The sequence below is a fragment of the Augochlora pura genome, chromosome 10 (assembly GCF_028453695.1).
Source record: "Augochlora pura isolate Apur16 chromosome 10, APUR_v2.2.1, whole genome shotgun sequence".
Classification (NCBI taxonomy): Eukaryota; Metazoa; Arthropoda; class Insecta; order Hymenoptera; family Halictidae; genus Augochlora; species Augochlora pura.
The window spans coordinates 21,208,683-21,233,086 of record NC_135781.1 but is presented as its reverse complement, the minus strand read 5'-3'; the positions used below and the strand labels follow the sequence as shown (position 1 = coordinate 21,233,086).

General features: G+C 34.6%; 1 protein-coding gene across 2 annotated transcripts; it reads right to left on the bottom strand.

Moving 5' to 3' along the window:
- Positions 1 to 2,397: 2,397 nt before the first annotated feature.
- Start1 (Steroidogenic acute regulatory protein-like) lies at positions 2,398 to 11,199 on the bottom strand. Of its 2 annotated transcripts, none has more exons than XM_078192948.1 (11): positions 10,994 to 11,199; positions 7,660 to 7,929; positions 6,907 to 6,987; positions 6,761 to 6,838; positions 6,208 to 6,261; positions 6,009 to 6,141; positions 5,754 to 5,902; positions 5,543 to 5,695; positions 5,371 to 5,475; positions 4,852 to 5,027; positions 2,398 to 4,750 (listed from the first exon to the last, which is right to left on the bottom strand). In XM_078192948.1, exons 2-11 carry the CDS (start codon positions 7,888 to 7,890, stop codon positions 4,531 to 4,533), a joined length of 1,380 nt encoding a protein of 459 aa, XP_078049074.1. In that variant the 5' UTR covers positions 7,891 to 7,929; positions 10,994 to 11,199; the 3' UTR covers positions 2,398 to 4,530. The 2 variants fall into 2 exon arrangements, with proteins under 2 accessions (XP_078049074.1, XP_078049075.1); XM_078192949.1 differs by lacking the exon at positions 10,994 to 11,199 and adding an exon at positions 10,826 to 10,955.
- Between the last annotated feature and the right edge of the window lie 13,205 nt (positions 11,200 to 24,404).

The following is a 24,404-nucleotide window of genomic DNA, read 5'->3' as shown; positions in this document are numbered from 1 at the left end:
TATAATATCAAAAGAAATAAATGACTTCCATTAGAAAATACGATAATATGCGACATACGATTTTAAAAAATTTTGACGTTGCTATCTATTGGCAGCAGATGCAATCGGTTACGTTCGTCATTCGTTTCAACTAATCAGCATATGCAAACGTTGTAAAAATACATGCTTTTATATTTACATTGAAATCGTTGAACTGATATTATACGTATAGATAAGCGTATCTAGCTTTATTTCTGTTTAAATATATTTTCACTATGGTAGAGTTCGTGTAATCATTGTAAAAATGATTAATTTCTGCTACGTTAACGCAATGTTCCAGTGAATTCAAACAAGAATAAGTTTCGTAATATAAAATGTAAAATGTCTTGGATGACTCAATATTGAATGTATAATATTTGCTTATTACTCTATCTAATTAGTTTCGACTGATACCCATTACATTCCATGTTTGATTTTGTTTACTTAATCTTGATTTTTGCATGAGAGAGAACTGCAGTGTCTCAGATAAAAATTACTTATTGATATGGTTCTTCGATAGTGTCAATATGGTGTAACATAAACTAGTATTTTAATAAAAATAATCAATATCTATATACATATAGTCATCATATGTCTATATTCAGTCATTTCATATTTTATCCGTTATTTAAACAAATAAACGCAATAATTTCTCACAATCGAATTTATGAGTCAGTATGAAGTTAAGTAGTCTAATGACAAAGATTCGTCAAATACTTGGATAATCAGGTAACGGGGGCTCTATCTCAATCAATTTCCCAGAAGTCTAATCAAACGATAAGAGTTAATCATAGTATTGGCACGCATATCGTCATCTATTGTTACAGTATTATTTGCATCCCGAAAGGTTATAAAACTTCGAATATTTTGCTAGCGTGTACAACATTGATGCTAACAATTCAATTTCTGAGGTGACAGTGATTGATTGCAGTGGATCGCAATGTTATAACCAACTGACGTATATTTATTTGCACTAGCCGTAAGAGATTGGCAAATATTTAGAAAACATAGTACACAAATGGAGGGACGTCGTGCAGTCACACAGGCATCGCGTCGTCGGTTGTTTAAATTGTGGAATTTAACACTTTCGAGTCAGATGACTCACTATTGCATCAAAAACTACGATTTGTTACGGACGACAATATTGTTGTCAAAACAAACACTTCCGCTCGAAATTTTCCACTTCTTGGAGATTGAATTAAACATTTTTGCATCGAATAAAAATTTACTTTTTATTCGAATCACAGGAGTTCCCGATAAAGTTACGATTTAAATTGTTTGTTTCTATTAGTCGTTTGTAAAGTAGAAATTTACTGACAAAATTAGAAAAGTTCACCAATTTGAAGAAAAGCTCTACGAAGAACAAATTAGTATTAACCCCTTGCACTACGGCTCCTTTCACGCTGCGGTGATTAGCACTTATTTGTCCTTAATATTATTAATAATAGGGCTAGATAATATTTGTTTCTTGTATTGTCTTTATTCACTACAGTTTCTAGGCTTTAATAACAAAAAAATTCAATTCGATTTTGATTTAGAAGAAACGAATAATATTCATATTTGGCAGATGTTGCATGAAATCTTTATCACGTGTCTGACTCGTTATTATAGTGCAAGGGGTTAAGAAATGAATTCAACATATTTTCGAACATGTGGCGTTTTGACTTCTAAATGTAGAACTGTTAACGGCAAATCGATTGGCCGATCGAATTGTGTTGGCGCTCAGAGCTGATTCTATCTGAACGTCACATATCAGAATACATAGTGTACATATGAGATGCTACATTTGCGGGAACAATACGCACAGGTTGGCTGCAATTCGTAGCGCAAGGTGTAGCAAATACGTGCTGGGAATCCCGCCGGAAATTGAGACGAATTAATCCGTCGCGTCGTGCGACCTACGTTAACACGTACATTAATACTGCATGTTCATGTATGAATACTAGATGCACTATCGCAGCAATAGATATCTATTAACTGCTGGAGTAATCAATTTTTTAATAGATGATTTATTCAGCAAACGACGCCTACTTTAGATCTAACGTCCTGTAACTGGAATGCTGAATTGTTGTTAACCATTGCATTATATATGGTGGGTGTCAGTCGTAATTGCTAGAGCGTCTGATTACGGTAATCAAGCAGCTATTAATTACCAGCACCGATTGCATGCGTCTGCGTGTACGAGATCCGACATATTGCCGATACAGAGAACGACAATATTGGAAGATTTTCTTTATCAAAAATTAACTAATTATTTTACAAAAGTTAATTATTAGTATTTGTTTATATACTTTCGAATAGTGATTATTAAGTTTATTTCTAATAGCAATAAAACTTTATGAAGTTCATTAGGAAAATATATAGTTCCACAATTTTATTATCATCATACAATAACGTATAATCGTTATTTATTTACGCCAACTATATAAAATTAAGTATATTACAATGATTGATGAATATTTCGTTTGATAACTATTATAAATACATATTTTCTTTATTTTCTGGGAGGGAAATTGAGTATATTGTTCATTAAGTTTTTCAATTGCTATAAAAACAATAAAGACGCACATAAATATAAAACACAACTAGAAGTTCATAAATGTTTATACCCATGATTTTAAATTAATTAAAAATGTAAAAAAGTCATTATTCAAATGCAATGATGAATGAGTAATTAAAATAATCTTATTCCACGTTAAATATATGTAGTGCACTGAAATCATCTGCATACAAATTTTAGTGCAACTACTTTATTAAATAGGTTTGTTATATAATACGGAGTCATGCATCAATGTTTAGGTTACACTAAAGCTCGGAATTATCGGCATGTATCATAATGATCGCGAGGACTACGCCTCCTGACTTCTGTCGTGCGTGTCGCTGACTCACGATCGTCTAAATAATATTCACACACGCATGTATAAAGTAACAAGCGCACGCGTCTGACGCGTTCCAAGCCGAAAGAGGCGATTACGGGTGTGCTGATAATTCCTATCACGGGTTTATAGAATAGTATATCGAGAAACAGCAACTAACATTACTTATGCAACTATCAGAAATCGTAAAGCAAGACGCTACAGAATAAAATAATCGTTTTGATGCATATTTTCAAAAATTTAATTGCACTAGGTATAATGATAAATAATGAAAAAAATCACTACCAATTCGTACATGCAAATATACATATGTTTCTCCTAATTATATGTATACTAAGTATATAGCATATACATGCACTATACGCATATGTATATGATTATTCATATATAGCAAACTTTATTTATTGAGTTCAATAATATGAACATTTTATCGAATTACCCATACAATTATCTATCCACTTTTATAAAGTATTTTATAAATCTTAGAATGTAACAGATTTTTTTTACATAATACGATATTCTTACAATATAAAAGACACTATAAATATGTGATAACGAGATAAATTCTTATATATTATCTAGATGTTTATCAATTTATGTTAACAATAAATAGCAACTTTTATTAATATTTCGACAACTTCGAGACGTAAATAATTAATTTTAAATTGAATAAAACGATTTGAATTATTTCTTTCAGAGTTAAAAAAATTAGTTGGATGATGCGTTACCAAAATTTGAGAAAAACTGGAATTGGTTGAAGTCGTGGAAAGAATACTAAACGTAGCTATTTGAAAAATACATATTGCAAATTTGTATCGTTCATGTACTGAGAGCTTCATCGAAAGCAGTTAATGCAGAAACAACTCATTGCAAAACATAGCAACGTTAACCAATTTTTATGAATTTCGCTGGACACGAAATGTTCTATATCGTTTTGTAATTACAAAATTAAAGAAATTATTCTGTTCTAAAGAATATCCAAATATTAATAAGAGTCAATGACTTATTGATAATCTCTATGTTCATGTATGTACACCAAAATTATTTAATGGAAGTTAAACATACAATGTCTTGAATTGAACATAAGAGAAACCGTAGTTAACTGCAGTGTAGGAATGAAATGCGTAAATGTGTGTTTTTATTTTCCCCGTTAATGTCTCATTTCTATCCCCACCACACACTGGATCCATTTGTAGTTCGTATTTCCGACCACGTGACGTCATGATGCGACATTAACGAGGTAAGGCCAAATCGCTCAATGAAACTGTATGTTCATCTTCATTGAATGGTTTAAAAAACCTGTATGAATTTAATGTACATATATAATTGGATCTAAAATAAGAAGTTATACATACACATTATATACATTGCGCGTATTGTAATAATTCCTGTTCATGGAATAATAAGCGTATAAAAAAAGGTCTCTTGCCATTGTCTTTTGCTAGTTCGATGTGAAGATATTACAGAGATGTTCTACACACAGTGTTCATTCATATACACGTACAAAAATGTAGAACGCTTGCAAAAAACGTAATGCTGTGATGTTGCACGATGGATATGGATTTTTCTCGACACATCGAAAATATGTTTCAAAAACTTGAAATTTCTAAGATCACATAGATGCGTAAGGCAGCGATCATAAAATTTTTGAGGTGGATGGGAACGGTGGGCCCCTCTCGGCAACATATTGCCGCACATCTTTCATGAAGATCTTCAACGCATTCGTCATCGACGTGTCCACGACCTTCTGCGGTATCCAGCCCTTTAAATTCGTGTCAATTATCCATGTGAATTGACACCTATTTTTGTCGTTGGGCAGATTCTCCGCTGCACAGCAAATCAGATTGTTCTCCGCCCTTGATAACACATTCGAAGATTATAGACATTTCGAACGTGATTCTTCATAAATGGTTAACAAAGTCTTTGTTTCATATTTTGAATAACTAGATTACATTACCTGATGACACCCTTGCGAATCGGTAGCGAATCATCGCATACTGACTTCCCGCAAATGATGTGACAGTTTTCATACTGAAGACGATGTCTCAAGATAACAAAATCACGTACGCCGATGATACCGGCAGCTTGAGGATGCGTTATTTGGTAGACAATGTCCGTGTTCTCATCGATATTCTAATCAACACATAGACAACGAATAGTCATTTGTTCTCTAGTAAAGAAACGAATTAACAGACGTAATGCCGATATTTTCGTTACTGGGGTTTGTATTAACAGCAGTCTTTTATGAAATAGAAACTACTTTCGCGGCAATAGAAACTATTACATCAAATCCAAGACCTGCCACTTGGACAATCGATTTTTACATGAAATTGTGGGCATTTTTTTTTTACTTTGATGTACTTCAGCGTCGAAATAAAGGAAACAGTGCTATTTTTTTTAAACTACTAACAAACTTCTAATCTAATAATCCGAGCATGAGAGTGTAAAGAGAAATGAGCGATCAGGAAAGCGTTACTTTGATTTTAGTGCATTCCTTGAGCAGTTTATTCCACGTTGGCGTCAAGTCGACTTCATTGAATAATAAGTCCGTGAGTACGGAAGCGGGAGTGTCGATGATTCCCTAGAAACAAAGTATTACATCGATGTGCAGCAGATTTTGGAGAAACATTTGGGATTTGGTAAATTACCACTATTTTCCGCAGTTTCTCCTGTTTGGAACGGTCCATGTAATAGATTTCATCGCCGTTCGGCAGTTTCGTTTCGATTTGCCAATCCTTCGACAGCAGCAAAGACTGACAATCATCACCAAGTGCGTTCGCTTTCATCACGTAGTGTAGTTGCTGCCAATTCGAACGAGATTACTTCTGAGATGACGGAACTCACGAATGTTTTACTTACCTTTACGCTATCGGTATCATCCTCGTTATCTGAGGTATCGGGAGTGTTCATGGGAGTAAAGAAAACGATGGGTTCTTTAGCGGGAAACTGTCTCGCTCCCTGCGTGGCCCCACCTCGCAATAACGGTTCCCTCTCATCGTCTGTGAAATCTGATAATAAAGAAAAATTTTAATAACTATACTATTTGTAGATTCTGTTGATTCAGTAGGATTGTTTAATTATGTTAATAGAGTAGCAAAATATCTCAATAATTACTTCGAAACCAATTTTTAGCCTGCATTTCTTGTGGCAATACGCGAATATCGAAGAACCATGCTTCCGCCCAAGGTACCACGAAAGATGAGAGAATGAGGAGGACTTGGAATACTGGCTGAGTACATTTCGTCCACTAGAAATAGTATCTTTGGTTAATAGCGATTTTATTCGGATGTGGTCGATACTGTGTGGCACTTACGTCAAAAAGAAACACTTTGGTGATTAAGAAAGCACACGTAGTGGCAGTTGTCAGCTATAACAAGCGTTACATATTTGTCTTTAATATCAAAGTAATCCATAAACTCCTGCGAAACATTACACTTTTTCTGTTATATACAGGATGTCCCAAAAGTCACACGTAATCGGAAAATGAGGGATTCCTGGGATCATTTGAAGCAACTTTTTCCTCAGCGCAAATACAATTCGCGACTTCGTTAACAAGTTATTGATATAGTGACCAATGAGAGGCGAGACCAGTAGGCACGAGGTGATTGAACCAATCAGCGAAACTGGGCTTCGTTCGCTCACTGAAGCGGCCGCCTCTCACGCCAGCTGCGCTCGTCTCTTATTGGCCACTATTTTTCGTTAATAACCCGTAAATAAATCCGCGGATTACATTTTCGATTTTCGGAAAAAGTTACTTCAAATGACCTCTGGAACCTCTCATTTCTCGGAATCACAATAATTTCGAAACACCCTGTATATGTAAAACCCAACGTAGCGAATGACTCAAATGAACCTACAGTACTCACAGCTAAGAAAACCCAATGATTCAGATGAAGCAGCGCGTAGAATAATAGCAAGACTACGAACCTACAGATCGCCGCCATCTGCAAAGGTAAAACTCCTGAGACTTATGTCCCCATAGTATAAAACGGTCATTTGTACAGGTACTTACAACGATGTCGAACAATGAAGTTTTTATGTGATAATGAACTACTTGATTCATAAACGCGGACTCAAGACTTTCGCCAGCAATCTGTAAACAGTTATAAGTCAGAACAAAGTGGGTAAAGTAAGTAAAACCGATGATTTAAACCGAATATCTGAAATACTTGAACAAATAAAACATGCTTTTGTATATAATACCATACAATAGAATGTACAATGCTCCGCCGATTTAAAGTTCCGCGGCAAGAATGCGTTGCGTTCCGTCCCGCGGGATTTCAAATCTGCAGAACGCAATACATGTTGGTAACTCAAAAGTATTTATGAAGTTCAAACATCGCCTTTTGCAGGATTAACATTCAGTTCTCATATGCTCTTTGTAAGTTATTACATAAAATATCCTCTTGCGTTTTAAATTATAGAATTGTATTGTTTTCATAATCCGTATTCTAGACAAGTGCTTCAAGTTTCGATGGGTCCGTTTCACTACATTGATACGATTTGTATACCATCATCATTGCCTTCAGTTTCCGGTGAAATTCTGTTTCTAATTAGCAATTTATTGAATACAAATAAATTTATTTTGAATTGTGAATCCCCAGAGTAGCGATTCAAGTGTACAGGTTTAACATTTCAATTTTGCCAAAATACATGAACATGTTATCGTAGAATCCTATATATGCAACTATTTTTGAGAAGTATGAGGATAGAATGTCACCGAGAAAAGTATCGTGTTTTTGTATTCTCAGAAACGAGACAATACCATTGTGCAAATGAGCCACATGAGGAAGGCGAGCAAGAGGTCGAAGGTGACGAACAGGCAGAATGAACGCCTGACTTTCGACATCCTTCCATTCTGCATCGCGCCCGCAATAATATCCTCTCTGAGAATGAAATCCGGACTGCGAGCCGTCTGGGTGTACGAACTTCTTTCAGAATTTACGGATCCGCCAAGCCGAGCTTCCGCCATAGCTTGCACCTCATCCGAAGCCATCCTCTTATTGCCTCACCCTTTGATGTTGCCAATGTTAGTCTGGAAATAGCAATTGCCACTCTAGTTAAAAATGCTTCCATTTATATGGTTTCATTTCAATTGGTCAATACAACCGACGTAGATTGTTATTTTTCTACAGCAACGATAGATCGCGAATCGCGATGTAAGACAATCAACAGCTGCTACATGTGCATAATGCAAAATGATGAGAATATTATAATTCTGAACTGCGATCGCGGCATGATGTAGGACTTCTGACTCTTCGTAGTTCAAAATTGTAATATTCACACGGTAGATGCGCCACGCCACTCCACGAGACTGCCGGCGCACGCATTGCCTACCCCACTCCTTACGTAACTTATTTCTCTAAGAACGTGATGCTTGGTGCAGTTTTTTGCTGCACGGCGCATTTCCGCCACTTTAGTCTTCGCCTTTTAGTAGGAATGGGCGGTTTTGAACTACTTCGAGGTAAAACAAAGACGAAAAAACATTTTTCCATTAAAGTTTTGCTTTCGAAAGAACTAAGTTGGAAGTATTACAAAATAGTGTAAGTTTTTCATTAGATGATCATAACTTATAATTATGGAACGCTCTGTACGAATAGAATCTGCTTTTAAGTACAGTAGAGTCTCGATTATCCGATTCCGGTTTAATAGACGTTCTACATTACTAAAATGCTTTGAATTTTATAGTAATCTCAGTTATTCGAATAGATTCTAAAAATGTCTACGGAACAAAACAACAACTAAATAAAAATCTATATCATTGTTTTCAAAAGTTTAATAAATATTCATTTAATTATATAATTATGTAATTAAACTTAAATGATTTTAATTAAAATGTTCTTTCTGATTTTATTACACGATCTCAAATAATCGAGGCACGGCATTTAGATGCATCAGGAAAAACCGAAAAATAAATTCATTGATGTTTCAATCATTGACAAAGAAGTACACCTTTTAGCAGCATAATTCTGATGGAATAAGCAGTTCTATTGCATGAGTGAGTAAAAAATGAAAAACACCAAAACACTGCGAACGTATTAACTAAATTGTTTTTGAATATTATAAATGAAAAGAATTTTACGCTTTGACAAAATAATTTAACTGAAACGGGTTTTGAAACTTTTTCTGGATAAAACATTTGTTTGAAAATAAAGCAAGAAAAGTTCGATGTGCTAGGGCTTAGAGCATCAGAAATGGATACTTATCAAGGTGGTATTGAACATCAAGGTTTACATTTTACATATTCGTATTATTTCTATTATTTTCTTGTATATTCTATGATATGCAGTTCTTGACAAAAAATTTTGTTGTGTCTGCTTATTACACAAATGCTTATTGTGACAAAATATTAAAATTTGGTTGAACAAGAATTTGGAATCTGTTAGGCAGCCAATAAAAACGGTAAACGAAACGACTTCCACCGCACTTAATGATCTGAATTATTATGTAGGATATATCGTATTCAATTTTGTCTAATATGGCCGTCACGATAGAAAATTCTTTCCATGACATTAATAAAGTATCAGTCGTAAATGAAAGTAGGAAGACGTTAGGTTCGTCGACATAAAAAGTACATCGCAGTGCATTATGGAAGTCCCAATGAAACGATTGTTTGGTTTCAAGCAGTTTTATTTAATTAAAAGAATATCGATCATTACATAATTATTAATAACATTTTATATCATCGTTAATATTATATACGATATTTTTTATTGCGAGAATTTTGTACTGAGGAAGAGGCATCCCTGAATTAGTTTTTCGCTTTAGTGAGTACATTTTTACATTTCATCTTTACAACGACCAAGCTGACTATTATTTATATTAAACTGATAAGAGTTGTTGTCGGTGGAAGCATGCTACGCGGATCGAATTAGCAAAAGTGATCCATTAGACGTTGTGCGAGATATGATGTCTTTTGGTACATAGTGTTGTCATAAAATACTAATGCTATCAAGTCAATTAAGTTTCAAAAATTGTATGATTTAAAATGTTTTAAAAAGTTCAAATATTTGAGATAATGGTAATTATTCATAAAAAGTACCTCATCAAAACGATTTCGAGCAAAGTAAAGATAGTTGTAAAACTTAATATTCTGAACAATATTTTTGTTAACCTATCTTAGAAACTAAGATCGAATGGCGGTAATATACGTATATAGAAATAAATGGCTTGAAAATTTCATTCTAACAATATGTTTAAAAATCAGCGGAATCAGTGAGGTGTATAATTACCACGTAATTACCGAAACTATTTTTACGTCACTATTGCACATTAATTATTATTGGGGTTACAAAAGCGGGACGACAAAGGAAAGATATTTAGTCTAACAATGAGACGTTAAAACAGATCGAGTTACGATAAACGAGTATCAAAGAACGAAGATTATCTCTTTTACAGCTCATTTTACGATAACTCACAAAATGCACTCAAGATATCTGTAGTTGATAGACTGCAGAACGTTTTAATCTCTATTTAAATATTTACATATTTCTAATTCAAGTTCCTAATCTACCGATTAAGATTGTTACAGATTTTAAACTATTATTTTCTCGTCTTTTTTTAGAAACCGTTCGAAAATAAATAATTTGAAAAATACCTAGCTTGAGCACAAAATATAATAAATAATGACTGATTACATTCTCCATGAATCGAATTTCACTTAAAATATAATATAAAAACCTTCTTTTATGCCGAATTAAATCATGTGATAATTTTAAACTTTGATAAAGATGTACAATAGAATTATTACAAGATCGATGACTTACGAATACTAAAAATCATTTCATCAAAACAAAATCATTTGCTGTTTCAAGTATATTCGTCAAAGTCACGTACATGAATGAACGCATTGATATGCATACCTATTGATAACAAAGAACAATTGATAGTAAGGGCAGAACCTAACCTCAAAATAACATAGCGAACATTACCTTCGTTTACTTTCCAAGCATGATGACTTTTTCAAGCATTGATACGGTTGAAATTATGTAACAAAATATACAAGTGAGGCCATGCAATCAATAACAAGGAGTAATTAAGCTGAAAAATCCGTTCTGCATTGAAAAATGGGTGGCATGTGATCAATGACTTTTGTTTACCGTTCAGCTCTTGTAAATTCTTATAAATCCATTCGAGTTGGTGAAGAATCGACCGTCAACACGCAGCATTTACGCATCGTTTTGTTGAACACGTTATTCGGGCTAATTTAATTAAATTCAAAGCACGCAACGAACGTCAAAATTTCCCTGATAGGATAAACACAATGAAATATAGCAATTTATATACATGAGCTGCCTACAGATGCTTACACTTCACACTCGAGTGATGGCGGCGCCATGTGATAGACTTGTATCTATATTGTCCATTAGCGCCACGTTAAAGACAGTGTGATCTGCACGAACTACTATAAAATGTTATCATCTCGTTGGGTAAGATTTGTCAAATTGCAAAATAAAAAATATAGTTATATGGTAAAATGTTCTATTGTATAGGAATAATATTATATAGGAATAGAACCTCATGGACTTTTCCGTAAATAAAAATTACATTTTATTCGATGCAAAAGTTTGACTAAATTAAACCATTCGTGCTTTAAATCTTTCTATACATATCAGGTATAAGAAATTACTTAGAATTAGTTACGAGTATCGCATTAATCATACATTTTAAGGTTACAATGTAATACCTTTGACACAACGGTCACAATTTATTTTCCATGAGATCTCAAATTTTTCTGGAAAGCTAAACAATTTGATCGTAATGTGCATTTCTCCAGCTTTAATTTCAGCCTTTGAAAGCACAGAAATTTCTTTTTTATTGAATTAACTAATTTATCACAGACTTAAGAGCCGTACCGACATTGTATCTTATGAGCTTTTCTGCACCATCTTTTTAAAACCCTCTTACCATTTCGTGTCGCGCTCGTCATTATCAACAGTTCATGAAAAATGGGTACGTTAGCAAGAAGCGAATATAGTATACGGTGCAACACTTAAATGGCGGAAATAGTATTTATGAAATATATAATACAAAAATAAGGTATAAAGCGTAATTATTTTTATGGATAGTTGAACAATTATTTTTACTAATTATATAATTAGTAGTGATAAATATATCGCAATAATTTTATATATTTTTTCATGCAGATGGGTATTTATAATGTTAATTTTATAAACTTTGTAAAAAAATGAGACAGAAAGTTCTAACCTACAGAATTCTAAATCTTTGTCCTAACTCTGTGGGTTAACTAATTTGTACAAAGTTGTAACGGAGATAAGGTAGATTAAATATTCGATTTTTACTAATAGCGCAGACTTTCAAGTAAAGTATACAGCATTTTCGATTCATTCTAATAAGTTCATTTGTAGTTCACATATAGTATACAGAACACCAATTCTTAATAATAGATTTACTGGTAGGATCACAGATTGAGCTGAAAATTTCATTTACAAAGCTTGTAAAAATGTATGCATGTATAAAGTTTAATAGTGAAAGTTACTTCGACAGAGCTTCGATTAGACTATAAAAGAGAGATACGTCTTGCCAGTGGTACAGTCATAAAGAAATCATAACAAATAACTTTTTCTATTTGCATCTTTTTCGCATCCTTGATCCTTCTTCAGTAAGCTTTTAGTATTCTTCAAGACCCCAAACTTATAAGATTTTGTCGAACATAATAAATAGTCCTTTTGCAAAAGAACTACTGAAATTACCGGTTTCCGATTCCTTATAAACGTCCTCATCCAAGAATATAAATAAATCTAATCTCCTCATTGATACATGATACTGTACGCGCGTTTAGTGCAACATGTTCCAGTATTAACAATTTGCTTCCGAGTAGCGATTCTGTGACATGACTAAAAATGATTAAATCACATTCCAAATGAATCTATAGATTATCAAATTTGTTTATGTTTTTAAAACGTGTTGTAGAATTCACAGGAATCATAATAACTTCATTAGCATAAGTTCTGTACAAAAACAAAATACTGCAACTGTTCCAAGTATTGCAATTCGCTTACTTAAGCCTCAAATACTTCATTCATTTATCATATTGCTATGAATTATAACAAATAATGTTATAATTAGTCTGTGGATTTTTATACAAAGTGTAAATTCCTACACAAACATTTATTTTTTCTTCTATCAACTTTTATGGTCATCAAAAATTATGGTTAAATTACAATTTATATGACTCTTATAATTCAAATTTTTATGAAATATTATTAGTTACGTTAGTACAGAATTTTATGTTACAAACTTGACAATGACAATTGTATAACGGACTTTAGCGACCATCCTATTTGGCATATATTGTCTATTAACACGAATATCACTCGCCTTTATGAATTAAAAGATGCATCTACTTTCCGTGATTCTATTGGATCCTAGGAGCTTTTATAGCCGCGATAGGATAATAAAACTTTTAACTTCCATTTCGACTGTCGGCTTTAGTTCCTAATCGTCGGATTCATCAGTTTTGGCAGCTACGTGAATTATGGTGGAATGGAAAGAAAAGAACTCCATCCCGCTAGGGGACGGTCAAAGACGCCATATAACAATTAGAGTCGGATCAGGTAGTTGCGGAAAGGTGCTGGCGTGTGCCAAAGATAGTCGCCATATTATTACTAAAACCAAACTTTTCACCTTGCGGCTTAAGAATGGCCTGCGGTATTGTTCTCAAGCGATGAGAAGGAGCTTTTGTGTTTATATTTCTCACTTGTCAATTCGCTGCAGCAGAAGGGCAGCTAGTAAAACGGGTGGAAACCTAGTTTTTGTTTAAAAAAAACGTTGGCAATGTTGCAAATCTAGCCTCCTCAGACACACACGATCGGATACAGAGCTCTGAGCATCCTGAGCGCTTTATGATTTTCCTTCAGCAAAATAGAAGTGGTAGAATTGCCCAACACTATTGAGGTTGGCTGATGCCAATGGCCTCGTTTATGTTCATAGATTTTTTTTTATTCGTAGAAATAATGTATACAAAATACTCGATTCTTTCTAAATAGGTTCATTCATAGTATAAATGGTGTATATAAAATACTCGATCTTTTTTAATAGTTTACGCGTAAAGCTCGATTATTAATAATAAATTAATAATAAATAAATTCATATTATAGTGTTGTACAAGTTTCATTAATGTTTATTTAACATCGCATTCTATTGATATTTCTAATATGTCATCGCAATTATTTTCAAATGGATATCTTCTTATTGTAGAGTGCTTTTCTCCAGCTCTAATTTGAGCCCTTATGAGTTTGATAATGTTTGCGATATTAATTTACCAAATTGTCTTAATTTTTAATTACATTAAGATATAGACTATTCTTACTAATATGTCTAAATTCGTAAACTGTTGTGCGCGACACAGAAATGGTGAATAGGACCCTTAGAAGCATAAAAACTCGAAAGTATAAATAGTTAAGGTATACAAGTATAAATAATTGTTATTGTTGACATTTGATTATCAGTTTGAGCGATTTGTCGCTATATCAAATGGCGCTTTTTCGACACTATACAGTGGTTTAATTCGACCATTTTACCGCTAGATGACTACAGCGTTTCCGTATTGTGCAAAAGCTATTTTATACCAAACATAATTAGTTCGAATTGTGACAATTCGTGGTATGAATTGTCTGATGCGTATTTTCAGGCAAAAAGAATTACTTTAGAAGTAACAAAACTGAGTTTATTTAAATTTTTAATAATTATTATAATTTCATTAATTTAAAAATACAAATTAATAATGCAGATCTGTTACATTTTAATCGCTTGAATTGAAGCTTTAAGACTCAACGATTTGAACGAAACTATGATTGTATATAGCAAATTATAAAATAAGATTTAATGTATACTAACCGTGAATTATTAACCCCTTGCACTATCGTCCCTTTCATGCTGTAACGGTTAGCACTTATTCGTAATTAATAATTTTCCTCATAGGATCAGACAATTTTTTTGCCTTAATTGTCTTCATTTATCTTTGTTTCTATATTTTGATAACAGAAGAATTTACTTTTAATTCAACGTAGAAGAAATTAATAGTATTCACATTTAGTAGAACTTGCATAAAATCTTCGCCATGAGTCTGACTCGTTATTATAGTGTAAGGGGTTAATAAGATTTAATCTAGTTGAGTTCCTGATAGAAGGAAAAATTAGTCAAAATTTTCCGTTGATGTTATCAACAAAAATTTTAATTGTTTTCGATTATATGGTTGAACCACTAATCGGTTACAGTTATTGCCAGTGTGAATTAACTATTAATTAGTAAATTAGGTCTAATCTATCTTAACAGTAAACCTACCATTGCTGGTCAAATGATAGGTTTCACATTTTTTATTTCATAATTATTAAAGTGATAAGGTTGCTATAATTAAAAATTGTTGAATATATTTCTTTAGTAAAACACACTATTTAGTAAAAATTGTGCAAAATGTGGACAAATTCTGTCTTGTAATTCTGATGACGCAATTTTTGTTAGTCACCTTGAGACCTCGGTAAATTGAATGTTAACACTTGCAGATAGCATAAATATTGTCATTTGTGTATTTAGTTTCTAACAATTAATTTAAATTTTTATACGTTTAATTAAAGTCCATACGACGAAGACTAATGCGTCTAGAATGAAATATATATTGATAAATTGATAAATGAAATTGTAAATGAATCTAAACATACTCTGTTACATTTTTATCAAAACGGTCTATCATTCGAATGTTAAATAACTTGTATTTCTCTGGAATGCAAGAAGAAGTACGGGAATACTTAACGCACCAAAGAAACTGGATAATTAAGTAGTAATCATACTTTTCCTAGCAATTATCACCAGAAATTCAATACGAATTATCTTTGATTATGTAGTTGATGCGCGAACAATGAATCTCAATCGCAAACAGGGTACTCTCCTTTCTACGTATAGACAATGTTTTATTAACATTGTGGCTCTCAAGGCACGAAGAGCGGATGAGGTGAGTCTTTTTGACGGGTATCGAGCTGGTTCCCGCGATTAATTCCCAAATATAATCAGACGGGAGAGGTTTCGTCTACATTTCTCTGCAAACAAGAATCTCCCGGGGTGGCTGTAATGAGAAGAAAAAATTCCGATTCGGTAGTTTCCGAAGCGGCATAACTCCTCGTATATATGCCGGAGCCGTAGTCGACGAGGAGGGATCACCCCGACCCTGATTCGCTCGTCTGAAAACCTTGCTCTTTTACGCAATTTTAGCGTTTATTAAAGTTTGCTCGCAAATGAAACGAAGCCCATATAACCTACCTAATTTAGCGAGTAGCATTTTCGAGTGGGGGCCACTCCAGGAGAGGAGGAGAGGCCGGGTTCTATTGACAGCGGTTATTGCCTAACTGCGTGCCTCCACCTAATATGCCCGCTCGGGGATTCGCATGCAGGGCCGCTCGAACGAAAACTGCGAAACACGCCTGTGAATCTTTAATTCCGTCGGTGGTAATCCAGCATCCCTCTCTTCTGGCTCCGGTGCCCACCCCCCGGCCTATCCGGGCTTGATTTTTTTCCCCCGGCTATCTCCGAAGCGAGCGTATCGTATGGGAATTCTTTATCGCCGTTTGCAAGCGACGCCACCACCCCCCGCCACCTCTGCTGACTTTTCATTTATTCGATCGTCGATACCGACGTTATCACTTTTCCTCTCTTCGCCGTTCTTCACCGGGATTCCTCTTCTCAAAGAATTTCGAGACACTCGACGGCCTTTTCGCATCTCCGCGGGAAACTTTCGAGTCCGACGGACCGTGGTCTTTTATTCAAATACAATTTGCACCGTAAAACGGGTGTGCAACCTTGTCGGATTTCTTTTCCAGTTTCACGCGCACCGAACACCGCGGTGCAAAGACTTCTTCTTAGTCGTAATTAGGAAAATCTTTGTGCAAGGATTATACAAAAGCAATATAAGGCAGATACAGAAGGATGTAAGACAATTGTCTGTATCGTTTGCAAAATGTGAGAGATAGTTTATCTTCTACACACTGCCATCGTTAGCAGTGAAGAATTATTGAATTCTTTCATTTTCATCTACATAGATAATTTATATTTTTCATAGAGATCTGCAGTGTTTGCAGATATTGTACTGGTAATGATAGTACTATTATCTTTTTATAAATTAAGATAATTTTAAATCTTTGCAATATATCCTCTTTAAATTTTTGTCAAAAGATACGTGACGTGTTAGAGGCTTAATTAAATAGAGGGGTGAATTTTCTACAGAAATTTGACTGAATTCTTTGCAAAACATGTTTTGTTTCTTTAAAAATTTTAATAAGTTGGAATTATTTTATTAACGCTTTCATTTTCCTTGAATTTTCTCATTGTTTGATGTCATACCTCATTTGTTTTTATCACGAATACATAAAATTTCAACATTTCACTTAACGTGAGTCAAACTTTTTTGAAAACTATGCTGTATCATGTAGAAGAATGATATTTTATTCTTAATTCGTCGAATTAAGTGTTTTATTGTACAATGTTCTATCATCGTATTATTTGGTAAGTTTAACTTAAAATTTGAATATCCTCTTGATAATTACATAAGAGTGAAAGGAATGTAAAATATTCCGAGGAATGCAAAAAGAGAAGAACGAACAGTTCGGTCTAGGACAATATATTATAGTTGAACTAACAGTAATCGAATGAGACAATACGATTCGCTTCAAATTTTTTATTTTATCATTACTGAAATTATGAAGATTCTTTTTTCCAAAATTGTTATATAGATGTGTTACGCGCGTGTGCACATTAGAAAAAGGTAACACCGAATGTAACGAAATGTGTTTTCGTAATTTTTGTAAGAATTTAAAAATCAGCCGTTTCAAGTGTCGCTACTTAAATTGTGTCGTGTACTGAACTGTATTGTCGAAAAAAACGAGAGTATTTGATTTCTTAGGATGTTATTCGGTGATTTTGAATTCATGGATATATCGAAAAATGAAAGTTTGTCTGGCTCGCGCACACGGCCGCGAACGGATGCGAGCAAATGACGGCCCTGCCTGCATTTGAAACTCTGTTAACTCTCCGAATATTAGCTCGTCGAGCGAGATTAACCCCATTGTATCCTGTTGAAAATGATGACATCACCATTAAACTCCCGTCGGCTTGCGGAAATTGATTAAACTATCAAATTAGCTCTACTAATATCAACACATCAACATCGAATGCCGGCTCCCGGCTTCAGAGGTTCAAATTCCGATGACATGAATTTACATGTCCGACGATCGTTCGACGTACATTCATCGGTCTGATTATATTTCGTAAGAGGTCCGCAATCACGAGTCTGCTACATACAACCGCGATTTTCGAAGGAACTTAATGGCGACAACAGGGTCGCTGCCGTCGGTAGCGCGTAAATGCCAGACTGCACGAGTTATTTCTCAATTAATCGGGAATTAACAAAGTTAGGTTTTTTTCGGGAACCTCTATGTACGAAATTAATTATTGCAAAGTGGATGCTTCTCTCAACTTGCTTCAAATATTTACGTATTAATTTTACGCTCAGCGCGCTTTTAATCTGCTTCTTTGAGATGAACGGGGCGACCTTACTGGATTTAGCATATAGAGAATTGAATATTTGTTAGCTGTAATCTATTAAACATATTATTAATATTTTCGAGATGTGAATTCAAGTTTGCTTGAAGACAATTTAACAAATTGTTTACCAGTTCTTGTAAAAATGCATGAAAGGGCAACACCTTTAAATTCTAATGTTTAATTAACATTATTTCAATTTATTCGCCACATATATTTGTTTCCATAATTCGCGAATAAATGAAGTTTCAATCTTAAAATTTAGTACCCGAATTTTGGTTGGGGCTTATGTATACAAAAGCAAACGGCTAGGTATTAAAATTAGTTACTGTACAGCTATAATTTACACAAAAATTTTATAACGCAGGGGGTAAATGAGATAGTAAGCTATAATTTTATTGGTAGGTCGTAAAAGAAAGCGCACATGTGAATCGGTTTAAATGAGATCCACTTTAGCGAGCTTCTGACAATAGTGACCGGCGTTCTATTGTTCTATACTTTGGGGAGATCCGGCAAACAGTGAGTGTAACGGAATAATTCTTTAATCCATTTAGCGTACCTAGCATTTCGGTAACCACATAATCCGTTGTAAAAGCGTAACTACTTAAGTAAAACCACATTTCGAGTTGAGACGTGATGGACGTCTTAGAATAAATCTAAATCCGACTGTAAAGCCGTTTCTTAATTCGTATAGGGTGAGACTTGTTGGAATTTCTGCGTAATTAGAATAAATATTAATAACGGCTAATAACGGAAATCGAAGGAAATTAATTTAAAATTTTTTAAATACATTTTCTAGGAGTTGCATTCAACAAGTTATAGAATGGTGAATTTGACACAGAGTTGTTAAACGAAATTACTCCAGTTTAATTAACAATGGCATGTCATAGGGTGTACAACTTCGTTAATCTTACAAAAATCTTGTTTTGTTATAGAGAATTGTTATCTTAAAATCTCTTTTATATTTTTTTCGAAATTACATTTTCCAATATAGTTGTTACGAAACCTCCGGAACTACGCATCCAATTCACTTCAAATTTTGAGAATATTTTCCTAGTCAAATTTACAATAAAAGAAACTATTTCTCTTCATTTTAGACAATAGTTTCTAGTTTATGGGTCAATAAAAATTTTTTTAATTTGTACGCTCCAGCACATGCCAACTGTGACGGTCGGCAATCCCCAAGCGAAGAGGTTCCGGAAGTAACAGATAAATTCACCATTTTGTACGATCTTTACTAAAAAGAAAATGAAAAACAAAAATGATATTTACATTTGTATCCTCTCAGAAAAAGTAAATATTTAATATAACAATTACCTGTAAACAAGAAATTCCCAAAGCTAATCTATTCCCGAATGTCTCAGAGAGGTGTCACCTTTTTCAGATTCGTAGATGACGCAAACGAAAGTTAGCTCGATGGAATTGTTAAGCATTCACGATGTAAATGTAGAATTTTTCGAGCAACGCGAGTGGGTGGAGCAACAACAGAACGCAAGTTTCAAGGATACGTGTAGGGGTACACGGTGCCCGTCCCAGTGTGTCGAAGCATCCCTTTGCATCCAGCATCCAGGAACTGCGGAGCGTTAGATGTACTGTGAAGGGAAGTGTGAACAATTTCGCGCATTGTCAAGACTATAATATGGATGGCTGGCAGGATAATTATTGGAGGCCGTTTGAATCTAACTGTTTCCTTCATTAGCAGTCTCAGTTCGCCTGATGCCGTCTCCGTTCCGCCTCCGCGACGGTCCCCGCTCTCTCTTTCCCTCTATCTGAATTTTGTGCAGAATTACCCGCCATTATCATAATTGCGCTATTACCGATAATATCTGCGACTCAGCTTCGAAACTGTACCTCGATGCTCTTAATCCATTTTCTATTTGGACAGCGGGCTTTCGGTCGACGAGAAGTCGCAAATTCCGTTGCGTAATTTCCGGCCCATTGAGCGTCTCTCTTATGTATGGAATTATGTGTTTCGCAGACTCCGACGGACTGCGCTGGAAAACTAAACGCGCCCTGCGGATTTCGCGCCACCTGCGTGAGCATTGGTGCATTCGCCATACTTTTCGGGGCGATCACGTCCTTGAGAATGGAGCTGACAACCATTTTATACCACCCGTGAATCACGAGTGTTTATTTTAGAGTGCTCCACAGTGTTAAACAGTTGAAACAAATGTTTTCATACTAGTACTCACTACAACTAATTGTAACACGACTAATTTAGAAAAAAGTTCTACAGTGTATATTTTTATAGTATACTCAAGTCGAAAATTTATCCACCTCTATTTTCGTTCTAGTCTTAAAAGTAGCTAACATGTGTTGCTTCATAACGATGAAAAGATTCGTTTAAACATTTCACTTTTATTAGAATATTTGCTGTGTTTAAGATATTTATTGCATTTATTTTTAATACAAAAAATATGTAACCGGTGATTTTTATCGATTGGGTAGTTTTTTTTTTAATGTGGTACTCAAAATGAAATATAATATAATTTGGTCATCAATGATTTTTTACGAGACAATATCTGCTCCGACTACGAGGGTAAAGTGTTGACAACAAAACACAAAATTGAATTTCGACGTGACCAGAAGTTTTTGTTTTTCTTTTTTAATTAAATTTCAGATTGCATCGATGCTCCTGCACCATGATTTTTGCTACCTTGGTTGACACCTACTCGGTAATAATAGTTTTCTAAATCTCTTCGTTTCTTATGTGTCTCCATTTATTTTCATCGTTAGGTTTCAATAACGAAAGAGTCAAATGTTTCGATTTAGAGAAAATGAATATCATTCAAACTTAGTCGACTAAATTTTATGTATCAATTTTGTCTATCAATTTTGTTCCTTGGATAAAGTTTGGTAGATTATAGATTTTGCCTATATCTAAATTTTCCCTATTTAAGATATAGTTGGAAAGTTTGGTATAGAGAGCATTGTACTTTCGACAGGTCAATATTAGATAATCTGTTGTAAACGATGCCTCGAAGTTTTCCACGACGAAGCAGGTTGTAAAGGAAATTACTTCATTAATTCTGTTTGAAAATTTTAACAAAAGAAGCACATCGTAGTTTCGTTTATGTGTGCCGGCTCGTGTCGTATATAAAGTGTAACGGTTGCAATGATGTCCACATTGGAAATGCATAAAAGGAAATTCACATTGCAGGAGGATAGAATGACGATGGTTTCGATTTCTCTAATCAGTTACGGAAATTGTCTCCGGTATACCCCAGAGTTAGCGAGAGGTATAGATCGGATCTACGACGTATCGATCCCTGCTCCCTACCCGGCAATTAGGAAGGACAGCAGGTGGTGCCCTGAACGTGACAGTTTTTAGTAGGGCGGAAGTACGGAGGGTTACCTCAATGCCGCAAATAAATCCCCACTCTATTATTATTAGTAACGAGGTCGTGGGCAGCGTCGCTAACATATTCGAATGCAACGAACCGATCGCGGATCAGCAGATCGAGTTTCGATTCGATAAAATTAAATTTTAAACTTTAAAGTCTGAACTGAAATTTGAAGAAAGCCAAAGATTTTATAAAATCTAATAAATTCTTTTATTTTGGACAAAATGGGTTGTATTATTCTGGGAACTTGAAAGCAGCTGCGTTTTAACGCTAGATCTATCGAGTCAGTCAAAATGATAATGTTAAATAAATACGACCAGAGATTAAAGTTCATAGACTTTAATTATAAACCAACAAAATACAAATCTTGTTTAAGATACAAAAATATAATAATAACACAAATTGGCTCACGCTTAGTAACGCTGTTAGAACATAACCTCTTTACAACACGTGACTCCAACGGGTTCCATATATTTTCATCTAAAATTAGTAAGATTAGAAAATGATTCGGTAGGTTGATGAGATCGGTAGATTTAGTTTTTCTACATATGTCTTAATAATTTACGGACTGATCATTCAGTTGCAAGCGTTTCTATTATTATAGGATAATTAAATCTACTAACATTTTTGTATTTTCAGAACCTTGGTATTAAACAATATTTACCACTTTACTTTACGTATTTTATTTATTTTATTTTTATTTAATTGATTTCTTTAATCGTGAAAGATATCGAATATTTAAAAAATTATATAATAATATGGGAGCTTGTAGCAGTTTCATGTTAAATTTTAGTTTACATTTTTATTAATATTATTGGAGCTTGCGATAGTACAATCTTACACTTTTATCTCAATAGTAAATAACAAATTATTGGTTGCCTTGACGACCAATTCAGAGAATACTGATTAGGAGAAAAATCTGTTTTATAGACTACCTATCGTCAGTAAAGTGTTAATAAATCATATAAATAATTAAATTAGCTGTCAGAAATTTGATATTTGAACAACGATATTTGCATTTCGGATTAAAATAGATCTGTGAAATGTTTACTTAAGAATCACCATGACCCACATATGGAACACGAGACGGCGTTAATCGCATCGGGATACTGGAACGGTAAGAAGTATCACCGCCGAGTGAAAAAAGCGAGACAAATTGGAACGGAGGGAAATTAATACCTAGCCGATGTCGTGATTGCAACTTATCTCGTTAAATCCCGTTCTTCGGCAGGACGACGAAAGTAACCGTAGAAGCGAAGCGGTGGATAGGTTGGGAGAACGGCGAGGGTGAAGAAGGTGGAGGTGGAGAAAGAGGAGTAGGTGGGGATGTGGCATAATTACGAATATTAATTGCGTTTCCAACGAGCTGCTGGAACCGGGGGCTGCTGAGTGCAGATGTCAACCTATTATCATCCCTTACCTTACAATGGGTGAGATCTCGCTTTCTCTGTGTCGCTTTATCCCCCCCAGACCCCGCTGCCATCCCGTTTTCGCCCTCTCTCCCTTGCTGCTTCATCGCTTCCCGCCCCTCCACGCCGGTTACCTTTGTCCCCTGGCTGACGGTATCACCCCCGCTTTATTGCAAAGTTAACAATGTTACTCGTTCTTGAATAGCTGCGGAGTATCATTATCAACGTGTCATCAGCAGGACGAGGATCGTCTGCTTTTATAAAGTAAGACAGCATGGCGGAGGAAGGAAGCTTGGCAGACGCGGGGTAATGTGCGCAGGCAGGTGTTTCGTTTACTTTGGGATCGAGTGGTTATAGTTTCTATTACGTTTATATCGAACGTTCTTCGGTCGACCATAAGTATAATCGCTGTCAATCATTTCTCTGCTGCTTTTGATTCTGGTATCACAAACGATGTGTAACTTTTTTCGGTTTTACTAGCGCGTCGAATATGACAGACAATAATCGAAAGAAATTATCATTTGCCTCGAGATCGAGCGATCAATTTCTACTTGAACGTTTTTTCCGTCGATCGTAAGTACATCCAACAGGTAGAAACAAATTATGCGTCTCGGAGACGACGCGAATGCGTTTTTGATCTAATCATCAGTTAAAGATCTTGATAAATCTATTTCGATAAATATTTGGAAGATACGGCAACGATGAGTTATTTCAAGTCAATGCGCTGACACTCAATTTATCTGTTTCAGTTTCCTTAATCAAATTATTTTAATTATGTAAAACTTTTTGGGACAGTAGTTGTTGGTAATCCAAAAATTTCAATGATCGTGTTCCGACAGAAATCGGTTCAATTGATTTTTCTAGTAAAAATCCAGAAGAAAATTATTAAACAATTTTTATCATACTGACTCTATCGTTTACGAGAAGAAACAATTTATTAACACAACAATTCGTGTTCGATTTTTCAAGCGCCGTTATCGCTTCTAAAATATGTCAGTATTCTAATGATCGTGAAGCAAGAAATCCGTAGTCCACTTTAACGAACTCAACGATTTCGAGTGTGCTACGTTCATATTGGCATATTGTACAGTAACTCGTGGCTAAGTACTCAAGCAATTAAAAAACTGTCTGATAACGAAGAGGAACGAGCGAGCGGCACGGCGTTTCAGAATCGGTAACGGAGTTGAACTGATTATCCAGGTTGTGAA